Below are 21,743 nucleotides of genomic sequence, written 5' to 3'. Positions count from 1 at the left end.
AAATGGCACCCTATTCTCTATACAGTGCACTAGTTTTGACCAGAGCCTATAGCAGTACTCGTGCACGATGTAGGGAATAGGGTGTGATAAACTCCACAGCCCTTCTCCTTACCTTGTCAACTATGTTGGGAATGATCGACCCTGCCTGTCAGATCTAAATATAACTCCCGGAACGAGCAGAGCCAGAAAATATGCTAAACATTTCCTCATTCTGAGGAATACATTCTCTCTCTCTCTCTCTCTTTCCTCACCTCTATCCCTCTCCAGATCTCCCCCTTCTCTCTTTCCTCCGTCTTTATCTACCTTTATCCCTCTCTTTCCCTCTTTTCTTTCTGACAATTCGCTGCTCCACTACCTCTCTCCTCCTTTCCGTTCCGCTCCCTCCTCCATCTTTCTCAGAGTACTTCTTCCTTGCCCAAGGCCAGATGAGGTGTTGATTTCTAGCAGTGGAGGCCAGACCAGCTGAATGCCACTGCCACCGGTCCAGACTACACACTAATCCTCAACTTCCTGTCCACTGGAACAGACACTGTGAGAGAACACTTCAGGTCTGCTTTCAAAATGGCTCCCAATTTAGTGCACTACTTCTGTAGTTGTCTCACTTGCTGTGTTCTACCCTCTGTGTCTATTTCTCTCTTTCGTCTCACTATACACCTCTCTCCCTTTTCCTGTCCTCTCTCTCTCTCTTCTCCCCCCCCCCCCCCTCTCACTCTCTCCAGCCCACAGCTGTCCCATAGAGAGGCTATTGAGTGAGTAGTGGGGCCTGAAGCCTAAACAACACTTCACAGTCTACGGTCTGTTTCATCTAACTCTCATCCCCCTCTTTTAACTGTCAGAGAAGTGCCAGACATAATAAAAGAAGAGAAAGCGAGCGAGTGAAAGAGAGAGAGAGAGAAACAGCATACAGTGCACCTTCAGAAAGTATTCATACCCTTTGACTTAATCCACATTTTGTGTTACAGCCTGAATTCAAACGGAATATATAAATATACTTTTCCCCTCAGCTTTCTACACACAAAACCCAATACTGACAAAGTGAAAACAAGTTTTCAGAAACTTTAGCAAATTTACTGACAACAAAATACAGAAATATCTCATTTACAATAGTATTCACACTCCTACGTAGAAGCACCTTTGGCAGCGATTACAGCTGTGAGTCTTTCTGGGTAAGCCTTTAAGAGCTTTCCACACATGGATTGTGCTACCATATTTGCCCATTATTCTTTTCAAAATTCTTCAAGCTCTGTCAAATTGATTGTTGATCATTGCTAGACAAACATTTCTAGGTCTTGCTATAGATTTTCAAGTAGATTTACACTACCGTTCAAAAGTTTGTGATCACTTAGAAGTTTTAGTTTTTGAAAGAAAAGCAATTTTTTGTCCATTAAAATAACATCAAATTGATAAAAAATACAGTGTAGACATTGTTAATGTTGTAAATGACTATTGTAGCTGGAAACGGTTGATTTTTAATGGAATATCTACATAGGTGTACAGAGGCCCATTATCAGCAACCATCACTCCTGTGTTCCAATGGCACGTTGTGTTAGCTAATCCAAGTTTATCATTTCAAAAGACTAATTGATCATTAGAAAACCCTTTTGCAATTATGTTAGCACAGCTGAAAACTGGCCTTCTTTAGACTAGTTGAGTATCTGGAGCATCAGCATTTGTGGGTTCGATTACAGGCTCAAAATGGCCAGAAACAAATCACTTTCTTCTGAAACTCGTCAGTCTATTCTTGTTCTGAGAAATGAAGGCTATTCCATGCGAGAAATTGCCAAGAAACTGAAGATCTCGTATAACGTTGTGTACTACTCCCTTCACTGAGCAGCAATAAAAAGAAAAGACTAAGATGGGCAAAAGAACACAGACACTGGACAGAGGAAGATTGGAAAAAAGTGTTAAGGACAGACAAATCTAAGTTAGAGGTGTTCGGATCACAAAGAAGAACATTCGTGAGACGCAGAAAAAAAATTGAATATGCTGGAGGAGTGCTTGACGCCATCTGTCAAGCATGGTGGAGGCAATGTGATGGTCTGGGGGTGCTTTGGTGTTGGTAAAGTGGGATATTTGTACAGGCTAAAAGGCATCTTGAAGTAGGAAGGCTATCACTCCACACTGTGGATGGCGCTTAATTGGAGACAATTTCCTCCTACAACAGGACAATGACCCAAAGCACAGCTCCAAACTATGCAAGAACTATTTAGGGAAGAAGCAGTTAGCTGGTATTCTGTCAATAATGGAGTGGTCAGCACAGTCACTGGATCTCAACCCTATTGAGGTGTTGTGGGAGCAGCTTGACCGTATGTTACGTAAGAAGTGCCCATCAAGCCAATCCAACTTGTGGGAGGTGCTTCAGGAACCATGGGGTGAAATCTCCTACCTCATGGGGTGAAATCTCTTCCTCAACAAATTGACAACTAGAATGCCAAAGGTCTGCAAGGCTGTAATTGCGGCAAATGGAGGATTCTTTGATGAAAGCAAAGTTTGAAGGACACAATTATTATTTCAATTAAAAATCATTATTTATAACCTTGTCAACGTCTTGACTATACTTCCTATTCATTTTGCAACTCATTTCATGTACAGTGGCAAGACAAATTATGTGAACCCTTTGGAATTACCTGGATTTCTTCACAATAGACAAACACAGTGTGTTTAAACTAATAACACACAAATTATTGTATTGTTATTGTCTATATTGAATATATAATTTAAACGTTCACAGTGTAGGTTGGAAAAAGTATATGAACCCATGACTTTTCCAAAAGTTAATTGGAGTCAGGAGTCCGCTAACCTGGAGACCAATCAATGAGATGAGATTGGAGACGTTGGTTAGAACTGCCCTGCCCTATAAAAAAACTCACAAAATTTGAGTTTACTATTCACAAGAAGTATTGCCTGATGTGAACCATGCCTCGAACAAAAGAGCTCCCAGAAGACCTAAGATTAAGAATGGTTGACTTGCATGAAGCTGGAAAGGGTTACAAAAGTATCTCAAAAAGCCTTGATGTTCATCAGTCCACGGAAAGACAAATTGTCTATAAATGGAGAAAGTTCAGCACTGTTGCCACTCTCCCTAGGAGTGGCCGTCCTGCAAAGATGACTGCAAGAGCACAGTGTAGAATGCTCAATGAGGTTAAGAAGAATCCTAGAGTGTCAGCTAAAGACTTACAGAACTCTCTGGAACATGCTAACATCCCTGTTGACGAGTCTACAATACGTAAAACACTAAACAAGAATGGTGTTCATGGGAGGACACCACAGAAGAAGCCACTGCTGTCCAAAAAAAACATTGCTGCACGTCTGAAGTTCGCAAAAGAGCACCTGGATGTTCCACAGTGCTTCTGGCAAAATATTCTGTGGACAGATGAAACTAAAGTTGAGTTGTTTGGAAGGAACACAACACTATGTGTGGAGAAAAAAAAGGCACAGCACACAGACATCAAAACCTCATCCCAACTGTAAAGTATGGTGGAGGGAGCATCATGGTTTGGGGCTGCTTAGCTGCCTCAGGGCCTGGACAGCTTGCTAGCATCGATGGAAAAAAGAATTCCCAAGTTTATCAAGACATTTTGCAGGAGAATGTTAGGCTATCTGTCCGCCAATTGAAGCTCAACAGAAGTTGGGTGATGCAACAGGACAATGGCTCAAAACACAGAAGAAAATCAACAACAGAATGGCTTCAATAGAAGAAAATATGCACCTTCTGGAGTGGCCCAGTCAGAGTCCTGACCTCAACCCGATTGAAAATGCTGTGGCATGACCTCAAGAGCGGTTCACACCAGACATCCTAAGAATATTGCTGAACTGAAACAGTTTTGTAAAGATAAATGGTCCAAAATTCCTCCTAACCGCTGTGCAGGTCTGATCTGCAACTACAGAAAATGTTTGGTTTAGGTTATTGCTGCCAAAGGAGGGTCAACCAGTTATTAAATCCAAGGGTTCACATACTTTTTCCACCCTACACTGTAAATGTTTACACGGTGTGTTCAATAAAGACCTAATGAAAAAGTACAATTGTTTGTGTGTTATAGTTTAACCAGACTGTATTTGTCAATTGTTCTGACTTAGAAGGAGATCAGATACATTTTATGACCCATTTATGCAGCAATCCAGGTAATTCCAAAGGGTTCAAATACTTTTTCTTGCCACTGTATGTTTTCATGGAAAACAAAGACATTTCTAAGTGACCCCAAACTTTTGAACGGTAGTGTAAGTCAAAACTAACTCGGATCTCGGAAACAGTCACTGTCTTCTTGGTTAGCAACTCCAGTGTTGATTTGGCCATGTGTTGTAGGTTACTCTCCTGCTGAAAGGTGAATTCATCTCCCAGTGTCTGCTATAAAGCAGACTGAACCAAGTTTCCTCTAGGATTTTGCCTGTGCTTAGCTCCATTTAATTTCTTTTTTATCCTGAAAAACTCCCCAGTCCTGAACTATTAAAAGCATACCCATAACATGATCCAGCCACCACATTGCTTGAATATATGGAGAGTGGTACTGAGTGATGTGTTGTATTGGATTTGCCCCAAACATAACACTTTGTATTCAAGACCAAGTGAATTGCTTTGTCACATGTTTTGCAGTATTACTTTAGTGCCTTGTTGCAAACAGGATGCATGTTTTGAAATGTTTTTATTCTGCACAGCCTTCCTTCTTTTCACTCTGTCAATTAGGTTAGTATTGTGGAGTAACTACGTTGTTGATCCACCCTCAGTTTGCTCCCATCACGGCCATTAAACTCTCTGTAACCATTGGCCTCATGGTGAAATCCCTGAGCACATTCTTTCCTCTCCGGTAACTTTTAGGATCTTCGTAGTGACTGGGTGTATTGATACACCATCCAAAGTGTAATTAATAACTTTACCATGCTCAAAGGGATGTTCAATGTCTGCTTTAAGTTTTCGGGTTTTGGACATAACTATTACCACTTCCAAGCTGAGACCCAAGAGACCGGGTGACACAGCACAGACATAGAAGCCTTGACCACTGGGCAATCATCGTCATGGCAACCGCTGGCAGCCATCGCTCTGTTGACCACTGTGGTCCCTCGCCATGTCCTGTCTGTCCCAAGTGTCACCCTCTCTCTATATAGTGCCCTACTTTTGACCAGAGCTCTATGGGAATCCCTATAGGGCCCTGATCAAAAGTAGTGCACTACATAGGGAGTCGGGTGCTATTTGGGACGCAGCTTAACTCTCTCTCCCACGGCAGGGTCGGTGAACCTGGCTGCCATGATGACCCAAGGGCACACAGATGCGGAGAAGGTTCTACACTAACGAGCTATCAGCCGCGACCTGGAAGCGACAGAGGAAAAACTGACTGAGGCCGTTCGGTTGGCCCTCCTCCCTCCCTCCATCCTTTCTGTTCATTCTTCAAACACCCACATAGAAATACTAGACATTTCCCTCCTTCTCTCTGTTCTCCCTTTTCCTTCATCTGCCTTTGTATTTGGTCTCTCTCCATTTCTCCCCTCACCATCTCTTTCTCAATCTGCTTCCCCATCTCTTTTGCTCTGTCTCTCCCTCTGCTTTTCAGTGTTTTTCTCTCTTAGGCCCGTCTAATAGAGAACAGTGTCTGGCTTGTAGAGTAGTGACCTGCTCCAGAATTACCTAGTGTTTATAATTAATAAAAGCTATTGAGGAAACCACAGAACAGCTCTAAGACCATGGCGTGCAAATGTCATGCTACTCCACCCTTTTCCTGAATGTGTGTGTGTGTGTGTGTGTGTGTGTGTGTGTGTGTGTGTGTGTGTGTGTGTGTGTGTGTGTGTGTGTGTGTGTGTGTGTGTGTGTGTGTGTGTGTGTGTGTGTGTGTGTGTGTGTGTGTGTGTGTGTGTGTCAGTTGCTATTTTCCCAATTTGCAGTAACAATCTGACAAATAGCCATTGACGAACCAGACCCTCTAAAGGCTAAACCAGACACTTGGATTCTCTTCCAAGAGGTCAGTCTGTGCTTAATAAAAAATCTGTTGTGTTAACGACAGAAGAGATTGTCCCTGGGCTAGAACACCATGTCCAACAAACAGTTTGAGTCTCATCAAGTTCACTTCCTTTCAGTCTTTCAGAGCGAGTGCGTCCCAAATGGCACCCTATTCCCTATATAGTGCACTACTGGTCAAAAGTAGTGCGCTCTAAGAGAGAATAGGGTGCCGTTTGGGACTTATATAGAGGTTTGTATGACAAAGTTAGCCCGGCCGCAAACGTAAATGTTTAGAATGTCCCTCTCCTGCTAAATGAGTTTAACAGGGCAGAAAGATTAAGCCAGTGTCAAAATGTGTCTGCATCCGTCCGCAAAAGAGAAACTAAATGAATCTGAGTCACGATCATTTTATTTCAGGCTGCGTCTGTCTTTTATAAGAAGACATTCCAGTTACATTTTCCTCATAAAAGATTATCCAACTGTTTCTGATTCTGTGGTGTGTTTTGTTGTGACCCAGGGCTTGGTTCCGAATGGCACCATATCCCTACATAGTGCACTACGTTTGACCAGAGCCCAATGGCAATCCCTTTGGGGCCTGGTCAAAAGTAGTGCACTATAACGAGAAGAGGGTGCCATTTGTGATGCAACCCGGAAAGCCTGGCAGGCCTACATGCACAGTTGACACTAACAACACACTCTGTTGTCAACAAGTCCCGTAAAACAACACAGAGGCACAGAGCTGACCTCTCTGGACAGATCTGGAAAATCTAGAACCCTTTATATCATAACCGATCAAAACCACAGCCCAGCCATCTTTATCATAACCGATCAAAACCACAGCACAGCCATCTTTATCATAACTGATCAAAACCACAGCACAGCCATCTTTATCATAACTGATCAAAACCACAGCCCAGCCATCTTTATCATAACCGATCAAAACCACAGCCATCTTCCATCATAACTGATCAAAACCACAGACATCTTTATCATAACTGATCAAAACCAAAGCCATCTTTATAATAACTGATCAAAACCACAGCCATCTTCCATCATAGTACAACGGTTTGATTTGTCTAATCTTAGCAATTTCTTCTTAGCTAGCTACATAGCCGTCTTTGTATCAAAGATAATTGCGTAATTATCGTATTCCGTCGTCCTAACGTAGTCTACACTGCTATCTGCCCAGCAGCTAGCCAGCTAGCAAACGTCTACCGAATAGCAGCACTGTAGAAACTATTACACTCAACTGAACGACTTGATTAGTGTAGTGTTAGCTAGCTACATAGTTGTCTTTGCTGTCTTCGTATCCAAGATAATTGTGTAGTTTAGAGTGTGTAGTTTTAGAGTGATTATCTTAATTTACCGAGGTTAGCTAGCCAGCTATTTGTCGTCCTTAACGTAGGAGACACTGCTAACTAGCTAGCCAACAGCTAGCCAACGTCTACCGAATAGAACTTCCGCACTCAACAACCCGGTCGCATTCCGCTTCGCTCCACAGGTAGTATCACATTTTCATTTCATTTCATTACAGTACAACGGTTTGATTTGTTTGATCGTAGCTAGCTACATAGCTAGCTACATAGCCGTCTTTGTATCAAAGATAATTGTGTAGTCTAGAGTGATTTTCTAGGTTAGCTAGCCAGCTATTGTCGTTCTTTTAACGCAACGTAACGTAATCAACACTGCTAGCTAGCCAGCTAGCCCCCGAATAGCAGCACTGTAGAAACTATTACACTCAACGGAACGACTTGATTAGTGTAGTGTCAACAACGCAGCCACTGCCAGCTAGCCTACAAAGTCAACAACGCAGCCACTGCCAGCTAGCCTACTTCAGCAGTACTGTATCATTTTAATCATTTTAGTCAATAAGATTCTTGCTACGTAAGCTTAACTTTCTGAACATTCGAGACATGTAGTCCACTTGTCATTCCAATCTCCTTTGCATTAGCGTAGCCTCTTCTGTAGCCTGTCAACTATGTGTCTGTCTATCCCTGTTCTCTCCTCTCTGCACAGACCATACAAACGCTCCACACCGCGTGGCCGCGGCCACCCTAATCTGGTGGTCCCAGCGCGCACGACCCACGTGGAGTTCCAGGTCTCTGGTAGCCTCTGGAACTGCCGATCTGCGGCCAACAAGGCAGAGTTCATCTCAGCCTATGCCTCCCTCCAGTCCCTCGACTTCTTGGCACTGACGGAAACATGGATCACCACAGATAACACTGCTACTCCTACTGCTCTCTCTTCGTCCGCCCACGTGTTCTCGCACACCCCGAGAGCTTCTGGTCAGCGGGGTGGTGGCACCGGGATCCTCATCTCTCCCAAGTGGTCATTCTCTCTTTCTCCCCTTACCCATCTGTCTATCGCCTCCTTTGAATTCCATGCTGTCACAGTTACCAGCCCTTTCAAGCTTAACATCCTTATCATTTATCGCCCTCCAGGTTCCCTCGGAGAGTTCATCAATGAGCTTGATGCCTTGATAAGCTCCTTTCCTGAGGACGGCTCACCTCTCACAGTTCTGGGCGACCTTAACCTCCCCACGTCTACCTTTGACTCATTCCTCTCTGCCTCCTTCTTTCCACTCCTCTCCTCTTTTGACCTCACCCTCTCACCTTCCCCCCCTACTCACAAGGCAGGCAATACGCTCGACCTCATCTTTACTAGATGCTGTTCTTCCACTAACCTCATTGCAACTCCCCTCCAAGTCTCCGACCACTACCTTGTATCCTTTTCCCTCTCGCTCTCATCCAACACTTCCCACACTGCCCCTACTCGGATGGTATCGCGCCGTCCCAACCTTCGCTCTCTCTCCCCCGCTACTCTCTCCTCTTCCATCCTATCATCTCTTCCCTCTGCTCAAACCTTCTCCAACCTATCTCCTGATTCTGCCTCCTCAACCCTCCTCTCCTCCCTTTCTGCATCCTTTGACTCTCTCTGTCCCCTATCCTCCAGGCCGGCTCGGTCCTCCCCTCCCGCTCCGTGGCTCGACGACTCATTGCGAGCTCACAGAACAGGGCTCCGGGCAGCCGAGCGGAAATGGAGGAAAACTCGCCTCCCTGCGGACCTGGCATCCTTTCACTCCCTCCTCTCTACATTTTCCTCTTCTGTCTCTGCTGCTAAAGCCACTTTCTACCACTCTAAATTCCAAGCATCTGCCTCTAACCCTAGGAAGCTCTTTGCCACCTTCTCCTCCCTCCTGAATCCTCCTCCCCCTCCCCCCCCTCCTCCCTCTCTGCAGATGACTTCGTCAACCATTTTGAAAAGAAGGTCGACGACATCCGATCCTCGTTTGCTAAGTCAAACGACACCGCTGGTTCTGCTCACACTGCCCTACCCTGTGCTCTGACCTCTTTCTCCCCTCTCTCTCCAGATGAAATCTCGCGTCTTGTGACGGCCGGCCGCCCAACAACCTGCCCGCTTGACCCTATCCCCTCCTCTCTTCTCCAGACCATTTCCGGAGACCTTCTCCCTTACCTCACCTCGCTCATCAACTCATCCCTGACCGCTGGCTACGTCCCTTCCGTCTTCAAGAGAGCGAGAGTTGCACCCCTTCTGAAAAAACCTACACTCGATCCCTCCGATGTCAACAACTACAGACCAGTATCCCTTCTTTCTTTTCTCTCCAAAACTCTTGAACGTGCCGTCCTTGGCCAGCTCTCCCGCTATCTCTCTCAGAATGACCTTCTTGATCCAAATCAGTCAGGTTTCAAGACTAGTCATTCAACTGAGACTGCTCTTCTCTGTATCACGGAGGCGCTCCGCACTGCTAAAGCTAACTCTCTCTCCTCTGCTCTCATCCTTCTAGACCTCCTCTCCACCCTCTCCGAGTTGGGCATCTCCGGCGCGGCCCACGCTTGGATTGCGTCCTACCTGACAGGTCGCTCCTACCAGGTGGCGTGGCGAGAATCTGTCTCCTCACCACGTGCTCTCACCACTGGTGTCCCCCAGGGCTCTGTTCTAGGCCCTCTCCTATTCTCGCTATACACCAAGTCACTTGGCTCTGTCATAACCTCACATGGTCTCTCCTATCATTGCTATGCAGACGACACACAACTAATCTTCTCCTTTCCCCCTTCTGATGACCAGGTGGCGAATCGCATCTCTGCATGTCTGGCAGACATATCAGTGTGGATGACGGATCACCACCTCAAGCTGAACCTCGGCAAGACGGAGCTGCTCTTCCTCCCGGGGAAGGACTGCCCGTTCCATGATCTCGCCATCACGGTTGACAACTCCATTGTGTCCTCCTCCCAGAGCGCTAAGAACCTTGGCGTGATCCTGGACAACACCCTGTCGTTCTCAACTAACATCAAGGCGGTGGCCCGTTCCTGTAGGTTCATGCTCTACAACATCCGCAGAGTACGACCCTGCCTCACACAGGAAGCGGCGCAGGTCCTAATCCAGGCACTTGTCATCTCCCGTCTGGATTACTGCAACTCGCTGTTGGCTGGGATCCCTGCCTGTGCCATTAAACCCCTACAACTCATCCAGAACGCCGCAGCCCGTCTGGTGTTCAACCTTCCCAAGTTCTCTCACGTCACCCCGCTCCTCCGCTCTCTCCACTGGCTTCCAGTTGAAGCTCGCATCCGCTACAAGACCATGGTGCTTGCCTACGGAGCTGTGAGGGGAACGGCACCTCAGTACCTCCAGGCTCTGATCAGGCCCTACACCCAAACAAGGGCACTGCGTTCATCCACCTCTGGCCTGCTCGCCTCCCTACCACTGAGGAAGTACAGTTCCCGCTCAGCCCAGTCAAAACTGTTCGCTGCTCTGGCCCCCCAATGGTGGAACAAACTCCCTCACGACGCCAGGACAGCGGAGTCAATCACCACCTTCCGGAGACACCTGAAACCCCACCTCTTTAAGGAATACCTAGGATAGGATAAAGTAATCCTTCTCACCCCCCCCCCCCCCCCTTAAAAGATTTAGATGCACTATTGTAAAGTGGCTGTTCCACTGGATGTCATAAGGTGAATGCACCAATTTGTAAGTCGCTCTGGATAAGAGCGTCTGCTAAATGACTTAAATGTAAATGTAAATCATACCTGATCAAAACCACAGCCATCTTTATCATAACTGATCAAAACCAAAGCCATCTTTATAATAACTGATCAAAACCACAGCCATCTTCCATCATACCTGATCAAAACCACAGACATCTTTATCATAACCGATCAAAACCACAGCACAGCCATCTTTATCATAACTGATCAAAACTACAGCCATCTTCCATAATACCTGATCAAAACCACAGCCATCTTTATCATAACTGATCAAAACCACAGCCATCTTCCATCATAACTGATCTAAACCACAGCACAGCCATCTTTCATCATAACTGATCTAAACCACAGCACAGCCATCTTTATCATAACTGATCAAAACCACAGCCATCTTCCATCATAACTGATCTAAACCACAGCACAGCCATCTTTCATCATAACTGATCTAAACCACAGCACAGCCATCTTTCATCATAACTGATCTAAACCACAGCACAGCAATCTTTATCATAACTGATCAAAACCACAGCCATCTTCCATCATAACTGATCTAAACCACAGCACAGCCATCTTTCATCATAACTGATCTAAACCACAGCACAGCCATGTTTATCATAACTGATCAAAACCACAGCACAGCCATGTTTATCATAACTGATCAAAACCACAGCACAGCCATGTTTATCATAACTGATCAAAACCACAGCACAGCCATGTTTATCATAACTGATCAAAACCACAGCACAGCCATGTTTATCATAACTGATCAAAACCACAGCACAGCCATGTTTATCATAACTGATCAAAACCACAGCACAGCCATGTTTATCATAACTGATCAAAACCACAGCACAGCCATGTTTATCATACCTGAACAAAATCAATGGTATTCAAAACATGACTCTTCATAATGAAGCTGACTCTCTGACAAGGGCCTAGTGTTGTTAAGAAGCCTTCTTTCAGCACTGGATGATCCTTGTCTTGGGCACTCTCCGTGACTCCGTGACTCTCCCTGACTCTCCGTGACTCTCCGTGACTCTCCGTGACTCTCCGTGACTCCGTGACTCTCCGTGACTCTCCGTGACTCTCCGTGACTCTGAATGTATCCCAAATTGCACCTTATTCCCCATAAAGCGCACTTCTTTTGACCAGAGCCCTGGTAATCCCCTGTCATTATAAAGATACACACGCCACTGTGTATTATACACTATATTGTAAGGGCTGTATTTGCTGGTGTCTAACCCACCTCCCAGCTCTCAATGTGGGACTGGCACTCCTTTAGTGTCTCCAGTATAACACAGTATGATGTTTGATAATGATTAGGATCATGTTTGAGATGATAATGTCTCACCTCCCATCCCTCTAGATGGTTACTATACCAGGATATGGATGTACTACTGCTGGTTCTCTGCAGCTCAGTTGGTAGAGCAAGGCTCCAGGATAGTGGGTTCAATTCCCGGACCACCCAAATGTTGAAAATGTACGCACCGCTTTGGATAAAAACGTCTGCTAAATGGCATATATTATATACCTGTATATTGTGTACTATATAGTATATTGTGTACTATAGGGTATATTGTTTTATAGTGTACATGTGAACCTACCTCCCATCCCTCGATGTGGGACTGCCACTCCTCCAGCACCTCTAGTTTCTCCATCTGTCTCTTGGCCTCGTTGATGGAGGAACAAACAGCCTTCATGACCTGCAGAGACTCCAACACCAGGGAGTAGTCATTGTGTTTCTTAGGAGTCCTCTTTAGCAGCTCCTACACACACACACACACACACACACACACACACACACACACACACACACAGGCAAATGTGAAAAGCCTGGTCAGGATAGATATTAAAAGGTTAACCCTTTATATATTTGAAAAAAGATGTGGGAAACATGCAGCAACAACAACTTTCCCCTAGTACATGTGCCCACTCACTCTCCCTCCCTTCCGCTGAACAGTCCTCTTTGATTTACAGTACATAACAGACTAATATCCCAGGAGAGACACACAGAGAGAGAGAGAGAGAGAGAGAGAGAGAGAGAGAGAGAGAGAGAGAGAGAGAGAGAGAGAGAGAGAGAGAGAGAGAGAGAGAGAGAGAGAGAGAGAGAGAGAGAGAGAGAGACTGAGAGAGAGAGACTGAGAGAGAGAGACAGAGAGAGACTTGCTTTGGCAATGTTAACACATGTTTCCCATGCCAATAAAGCCCCTTGAATTGAATTGAATTGAATTGAGAGAGAGACTGAGAGAGAGAGAGACTGAGAGAGAGAGAGACTGAGAGAGAGAGACTGAGAGAGAGAGACTGAGAGAGAGAGACTGAGAGAGAGAGACTGAGAGAGAGAAACAGTGAGAGAGAAACAGTGAGTGACAGACAGACAGACAGACAGACAGACAGACAGACAGACAGACAGACAGACAGACAGACAGACAGACAGACAGACAGACAGACAGACAGACAGACAGACAGACAGACAGACAGACAGACAGACAGACAGACAGACAGACAGACAAGGCAAGGCAACAGTAACTGTACATAACAGTTAGATAGCCTGGTGGGTCGGCTGGCTACAAGTGATTGGCAGTTCGGCTCTTTTTACTGACTCTGACCTTTTTGACCCGTTCAGTCAAAAGAACGACTCTTTCGACTCCTTTCGTTAATTTGAGACAGTAATGTCATTTTGTGATTGCTAGGCGTACAAATATGATGATTTATTGATACCTTTGAAACGAGGTCTAGCTGCGACCGCAACCGGACTACATTGTGAACAGAATGCAAATCTGCCTCAAGGGAGATTTTCCCAATAGACTATCAATCGTTCGCGAACTGCAGCAGCCACCCAAACGATTCATTCGAGTGTTGAGGCTGTGTATGTTTTGCTTCTACAAAGCTGTGTCCAACATAACATTCAATTGATTGCAGTCATTCTTGCACCATGTGATCAATTATCAGTTCTACACATATCTTTGTGTCCTCTATGCTGCCTGCAGCATGATCTATTTTGCCTGCGCACACCTGATAGACGGTTGTTGGTCGGAGGATGTCTCCCCGGAGGAGCTCATATTACTCCAGCTGTAGAACTCCTTGCAGGGGTCTCCCAAGAGGCGCAGCAATCTAAGGCTAGAGGCGTCACTACAGATCCGGGTTCGATCCCGGGCTGTGTCGCAGCCGGCCGTGACCGGGAGACCCATGAGGCGGCGCACAATTGGCCCAGCATTGTCCGGGTATTGGGAGGGTTTGGCTGGCTGGGATGTCCTTGTCCCATCGTGCTTTAGGACTCCTTGTGGCGGCCGGGAGCAATGCGCGCTGACACGGTCAGCCAGGTGTACAGTGTTTCCTCCGACATGTTGGTGTGGCTGGCTTCTGGGTTAAGCGAGCAGTGTGTCAAGAAGCGGTGCGGCTTGGCAGGGTCGTGTTTCGGAGGATGCATGGCTCTCGACCTTTGCCTCTCCCGAGTCCGTACGGGAGTTGCAGCGATGAGACAAGACTGTAACTACCAATTGGATATCACGAAATTGGGGAGAAAAAGGTACAAAAAGTACATTAAAAAAGTATAATAATACAATTTTAAATCAAATAAAAATCATTGCGGCCAGCAAAATCAAAACAACTAAAATGAACGAGTCACTCGGAAAAACGAATCATAACTCGAGTCAGTAAAAAGAGTCATTCAAGAAGAACGAATCGTTCGCAGACTGCACATCACTACCGGCTATTGCATGACCCAGTCTGGTGGAGGAGATGGAAATCTGTCTAGTCTAAACACAGTCCTGGCCTGTCAGATACTGACGGCTGTTTAGATATAGGGTCTCTGGATAGTTTCTACTGTACAACCAGCGATCTTTATCGCTGCTATTTACACAGGGAGACAGGTTGAGTCCCAAATAGCACCCTATTCCCGATGTAAGGCGGCCACTACTTTTGACCAGGGCCCATAGGGATGTAGCGCACTACATAGGGAATAGGGCGGCCTGAGAGAGAACGCAGCCTGAGAGAGAACGCCTGGGCAGTTCCAGCTGTAAGACTTCAAATGACAGAGAATCAGATTACGCCTGAGATTATTGCTACATCTACCATCTAGGTTCTCGTGCCGGTGGCTGTTTAGATTACACTCGGTGTGAATTCATAGATCTAAACTAGATTCATGAAGTTAGACAGCGCAGGACGCTAGCAGCGTTTCAAACAGAGTTTTGTTTCACACACACTTTTAACGTGGGCTAAGGTAAACATCGACTATGAAGATGGAGTATGACTGAAGTGTGTTAAAGGGCCGAGTCTGGGGATTGTGGATTTGTGGGGGTCCGGGGCAGTGGCATGTGCTGTTAAGGCTGGCGTGCCTAATACTGTCTGCCTGTTGTAGGAGAGAAGAAGAGACTGTGTGTGTGTGTGTGTGTGTGTGTGTGTGTGTGTGTGTGTGTGTGTGTGTGTGTGTGTGTGTGTGTGTGTGTGTGTGTGTGTGTGTGTGTGTGTGTGTGTGTGTGTGTGTGTGTGTGTGTGTGTGTGTGTGTGTGTGTGTGTGTGTGTGTGTGTGTGTGTGTGTGTGTGTGCGCGCGCGTACAGGACGTGACAACCAAGCGTTCCATATAGAGGGAGGCTTAGATGAATAAGACAGGACAGCTCTGATGACCACGAATCAAGAAGGACGAGGGGCTGTGATCCAGATAGGGCCATACAGGACTCACCCTGAGCAGCAGTGGGTACTTGCAGATCCTCTGAATGGGAGCGACCAGGTAGCCCTCCAATGGAACCTCTGTATTCTTCCGGCCCCCCAGCAACATACAGTTCTAACAGGAGCAAAGGAGACGATTAGATGTGGACATTAGTATCAGTCACCTGTTCACCTCCCCTCTGTTTATTTTAAACGATCAACGTGGCCACAGGCCAGGGTTGAGGGGAGGTTAGAGGGTAACCTCCAGGGGTTGAGGGGAGGTTAGAGGGTAACCTACAGGGGTTGGGGGGGGGGGGGGGGGTAACCTCATTCTCTTTTGTTAATGGTTGTGAAATAGTGTTAAATTACATCCTTCTCACTACATAAAACACTGGACAGGCTTTCAGTCAGTGGGCAATCCAGTAGGGCAAAGGTTGACTGGAGTTCTGGAGGTTAGGGGGGCAAGCCAAGGCTTTTTATCCCAGAGTGGGCTTTTATCCCAGAGTGGGATAGACACACACACACACACACCCTCTCCCTGCTGGGAGCCGGGTTCAAAAACAACGCTCAATCATATAGAGCTCACCTTCCACTTACAGCCGAAATGTGTGTACTTCTCATATGAATGATCAATTACCAGAAATAGCCCTCTACAATACAACAACATGACTCTGCAGATGTATGTGGTTGAAGCGAATGTGTTTTTTTGAGATAGAGTATCTTCCCGAAGGCGGACACTGCTGTAGGTCCCAGGGTTTTTATAGAGCTCTTATAACAGGAGTGAATGTATGGAGTGATACGGTTGTGAGGAGGGGTGAGAAGGAGGGGTGAGAAGGAGTAGCATTACATTACCCATAAAGCCCGGAGGGATATGTGTATAGCATGGAGAAAAACCTTAAACAGCACACACTGAGTGAAATGAGAGGCCGGAAAGATCTCTCACACACACACACACACACACACACACACACACACACACACACACACACACACACACACACACACACACACACACACACACACACACACACACACACACACACACACACACACACACACACACACACACACACACACACACACACACACACACACACACACACACACACACACACACACACACACACACACACACACACACACACGGTTCCTCACCAGTAAGCATGTTCTGACGGTCCTGATTTTGTTGAGTTCCAGCAGCAATCTCTGAGCTTTCTCATGGTTCCCACAGTACTCATCGTAGATCTGAAAACCACTCCTCTGGAGAGAGAAGACGAGAGGGACGAGAGAAAGAGAGAGAGACAGAAAGACAGAGAGAGAGAGAGAAAGACAGAGAGACAGAGAAAGACAGAGACAGAGAGTGAGAGAAAGGGAGTGAGAGAGAGAGGACATGTTGCCCTATCCTGTCGTCGATGTTGAAGCCACATGTATGCGTCGTGACAAACCCCTCTTCCCATGACTTCACATGCTCGTAACACCCTAGTCTTTCTCTCTGAGGGATACTGCACAGAGACATGGCCTATAAATCATCATTACTACCGAGCAGCACAGTCTACAGCTACTCAGATCAAACCTCTATGGGTTCTCATACTAAACCAAAATGAATGGAGGGCCACATCCTAACTTCAGATCAATGCGCATAAATAGATGCCCTATGGCAGGGGTACTCTTACACTACAAGGTCCGGAGCCTGTTGGTTTTCTGTTCTACCTGATAATTCATTGCAAACAAGTAAATCAGTCCTTGATTAGAGGGGAACGATAAAAACATGCAGTGGAACTGGATTCAAGGTCCTGAGTTGAGTTTGAGGCCCAATTGGCATTATATTCTCGAAATAATCTTCAGATCGATGGCATAAATCAGACTAGAGGTCTTCACGGATCCACCTGTACCCGAATACCTGAGACCCGGTCCGGGGCCCGAGCGGGTCAGGATCCAGGTCTCAGGTATGTGTAATTCTAACTGACATCCTGAAGGGCTCGTACGGATCTGAACGCGACCGCTGCAGTAGAGCGAGAGAGATATTTTATCATTCATGCTCCCGCTCCTGCATTTCGCCAGAGTGGAGCGTGTAGCTTGTTGTTGACCAATCGTAAGTCATCAAAGTGGCAAGAGGCTACAGTCATATAGCCTTTCTCTGTGTGGAGCAAAAGTTAGGAGATATCTAAAATCAAAATGGAAGATGAAATTAAAATGAAAGAATTAAAAAGTTAAAGGAGAAGGATAGGCTACAACGACCAGGAGCGAACAGGTAGGCTGCTACTTCATATACTGAATGGAGTTGTTGTTATTTGTAACTGTAGGATGAGAAAGCACACGCACTGCAGCCTCAGTTAGCCTAGCTAGCTAACGTTGGCTAGCTTAACTAGCTTCTGCTGGTTTGATGCAGTCAAGAAGGGTATTACGTAATCATGTTTGATGATAAACAACCTAACTATGACAGCTATTAGTCGACTAAAGCGCGAGTCTGCTTGGTTCCCCAGGCGCCAATGACGTGGATGTCGATTAAGGCGGCCCTCCGCACCCCTCTGATCCAGAGGGGTTGGGTTAAATGCGGAAGACACATTTCAGTTGTACAACTGACTAGGTATCCCTCTTTCCCTTTCCCCTTGCTTGCTGTCTCGTCTCTCCCTCCTCCCTGCTCAACCTATTACTCGCTCACAGCAAGGCCCCTCCCCGCCTGCTAGAGCGGCACCTCTCTCCCTCCATCAGCTCCGGTTAATAAAAGTAGCTTAAAAAATATATATTTTTCTGCTGCTTCCCTCACCCGGATCGGACTGGGTCTAGATCCAACCAGGTCTATATGGAATGGGTCTAGTTGCCTTTGGGTCCATTCAGAAGGGGTCTCCATATAAAGAAAATTTATGCATATCGGGTCCGGGTCAGAAAGCCCCAGGTCCATTTCGGAACGGGTCCAACTTTTTGGACTCGTGAAGACCTCTAGTGCAGACCTCAAGTAAGGATTCGACCAATGGTGAGGATAGAACCAGCTTTGACAAGCAGTATGTTAAGAGCATGTTGAAATCAAAAACAGTTTTTCATAACTTATTCCATATTGGAACGATTAGAGCTGAGATTCTACTATGAGAACCCACTCCCACTCAGATCCCATCAGGGTTTTCCCCTCAGCTGAAGTAGAGAGAGATTTCACAATTCCTCTCTTTCTAGGAACTCTGTCGTACAGAAAGAGACCTCAATCACTGAGGAGAAGGAAAGTGAGTGAGAGAGACAGAGATAATTTGTCTGGGGCTCGAAGGGAGAGAGAAGTCACCGAACAATGGACGAGGTTTCTTTGAAATAGGCGTAATAGCTCCAGAGAGAGAACAGACCACAGTAGCCTCCCTGCTGGGTAGTCTGACATATGATCATCAGCCATGGTCATGTGAGTGACCACTGAGTCATGCAGGTTAGACTCTAAATGACTGGACTTTCACAAAACAGCCATGAGGGTGATTTCTAAAGACCATTGCTTATGCCATTGATACCACATGGGCTGAGTCTGTAATGGCACCCTATTCCCTATATAGAGAGTAGACCCAGAGAGTTCCGGTCAAAAGTGGTGCACTATATAGGGAACAGGGTGCCATTTGGAAAGTACACAAGGTCATTCAAGGTCATAGGGGTGGCAGATAGCCTAGCGTCGGGCCAGTAACCGAAAGGTGGCTGGTTCGAATCTCCAAGCCGACAATGTTAAAAATATCTGCCGATGTGCCATTGAGCAAGGCGATCAACCCTAATTGCTCCTGTAAGTCGCTCTAAATTAATTAAATGTAAAACAACTACATATTTACAGTTGAAGTCGGAAGTTTACATACACCTTAGCCAAATACATTTAAACTCAGTTTTTCACAATTCCTGATATTTAATCCTAGTAATAATTCCCTGTCTTAGGTCAGTTAGGATCACCACTTTATTTAAAAAATGTGAAAGATCAGAATAATAGTACAGAGAATGATTTATTTCAGCTTTTATTTCTTTCATCACATTCCCAGTGGGTCAGAAGTTTACATACACTCAATTAGTATTTGGTAGCATTGCCTTTAAATTGTTTAACTTGGGTCAAACGTTTCAGGTAGCCTTCCCCAAGCTTCCCACAATAAGTTGGGTGAATTTTGGCCCATTCCTCCTGACAGAGCTGGTGTAACTGAGTCAGGTTTGTAAGTCTCCTTGCTCGAACACGCTTTTTCAGTTCTGTCCACAAATTTTCTATAGGATTGAGGTCAGGGCTTTGTGATGGCAACTCCAATACCTTGACTTTGTTGTCCTGAAGCCATTTTGCCACAACTTTGGAAGTATGCTTGGGGTCATTGTCCATTTGGAAGACCCATTTGCGACCAAGCTTCAACTTATATATCCACATAATTTTCCTGCCTCATGATGCCATCTATTTTGTGAAGTGCACCAGTCACTCCTGCAGCAAAGCACCCCCACAACATGATGCTGCCACCCCCGGCCTTCACGGTTAGGATGGTGTTCTTCGGCTTGCAAGTCTCCCCCTTTCTCCTCCAAACATAACAATTGTCATTATGGCCAAACAGTTCTATTTTTGTTTCATCAGACCAGAGGACATTTCTCCAAAAAGTACAATCTTTTTCTCCATGTGCAGTTGCAAACCGTAGTCTGGCTTTTTTATGGTGGTTTTGGAGCAGTGGCTTCTTCCTTGCTGAGCGGCCTTTCAGGTTATGTCGATACAGGACTTGTTTTACTGTGGATATAGATACTTTTGTACCTTTTTACTCCAGCATCTTCACAAGGTCCTTTGCTGTTCTGGGATTGATTTGCACTTTTCACACCACAGTACATTCATCTCTAGGAGCGGTATGACGGCTGCGTGGTCCCATGGTGTTTATACTTGAGTACTATTGTTTGTACAGATGAACGTGGTACCTTCAGCCGTTTGGAAATTGCTCCCAAGGATGAACCAGACTTGTGGAGGTCTACAATTTTTTTCTGAGGTCTTGGCTGATTTCTTTTGATTTTCCCATGATGTCAAGCAAAGAGGCACTGAGTTTGAAGGTAGGCCTTGAAATACATCCACAGGTACACCTCCAGTTGACTCAAATGATGTCAATTAGCCTACAGAAAGCCATGACATCATTATCTGGAATTTGCCAAGCTGTTTAAAGGCACAGTCAACTTAGTGTATGTAAACTTCTGACCCACTGGAATTGTGATACAGTGAATAATAAGTGAAATAAATCTGTCTGTAAACAATTGTTGGAAAAATAACTTGTCCTGACGGACTTGCCAAAACAATAGTTTGTTAACAAGAAATTTGTGGAGTGGTTGAAAAACGAGTTTTAATGACTCCAACCTAAGTGTATGTAAACTTCCGACTTCAACTGTAAATAAATGTAAAAACAGTTTGTCACCTGTTAAAACCCATCCCTGTCATGGTGTAACTTTGAGGAGAACTAGCTTTGAAGAAGACCTGTTACAGGTCCTTAGTAGAATATAGTAACTCACTGAGGAGAGGGTCAACTTTCAGACATCTACTCTAGATTTACGGCCTACAGAAACCTCAGATCATATAGTGGTCCATATCCCAGCTCAGCTCAGCATCAAAGAGCTAGGATAAATCTAATCTATGACAGGGGGGCTACATCAGAGCAGTATACGGCCTGCACAGGAGATAGTAAATCTGAAGTGTTGAATCTCATCTTATCTTCCTCTCTGGCCTGTACTAACACAGAGAGATTAGGCTACGCTGAAACAATGGGTAATAGGTGCAGTATGTCCCAAATTTTCCCTATGGGCCCTGGTCACCAGTAGTGCACTAGAAAAGAAATAGGATGCCATTTGGGACGCAGCCAGAGAGATTAGCCCACTCGGAGAGAATGGGCCTGGTTAAGACAGGGTTTGAAACTCCTTCGCGTCAGCCAGAATAGCTGCCTGCACCAAAGGAACTCTCTAACTTGTTCGAGCTGCGACTCATCTAAAGCATTTTCAATTGTATTGTGACCCGGATTTTAAAAAAAGACTGATCAACAATATTTCTGATCTCATCTTAAGCTGCCTCCCAGATGGAATCAGACACAACCCACCGTTCGAGAATCACTGCTCTAGTCAGTGAGTGAGCTACAGAAGCCTGTGAGACTCAAAGCACAGGCAATGCTTTGTGGGTAGTGATAAAAAAAGATATACTTTTGTGGTTAGAAAGCACTATTCG

The 21,743-nt window shown here is 45.6% G+C and overlaps 1 protein-coding gene across 1 annotated transcript in view; it reads right to left on the bottom strand.

The window, feature by feature from the left end:
* prex2 (phosphatidylinositol-3,4,5-trisphosphate-dependent Rac exchange factor 2) overlaps positions 1-21,743 on the bottom strand; it is a 246,130-nt gene that overhangs the window by 185,900 nt on the left and 38,487 nt on the right. Inside the window, exons 4-6 of the mRNA XM_071328774.1 lie at positions 16,730-16,834; positions 15,609-15,710; positions 12,534-12,695 (exon numbers count right to left, since the gene is read on the bottom strand). Coding sequence (XP_071184875.1) covers positions 12,534-12,695; positions 15,609-15,710; positions 16,730-16,834 — 369 coding nt within the window. The remainder of the gene's footprint in view (positions 1-12,533; positions 12,696-15,608; positions 15,711-16,729; positions 16,835-21,743) is intronic.

Source organism: Salvelinus alpinus, chromosome 10, assembly GCF_045679555.1.
Source record: "Salvelinus alpinus chromosome 10, SLU_Salpinus.1, whole genome shotgun sequence".
NCBI lineage: Eukaryota > Metazoa > Chordata > Actinopteri > Salmoniformes > Salmonidae > Salvelinus > Salvelinus alpinus.
This window is presented reverse-complemented; position numbering and strand designations above follow the sequence as displayed.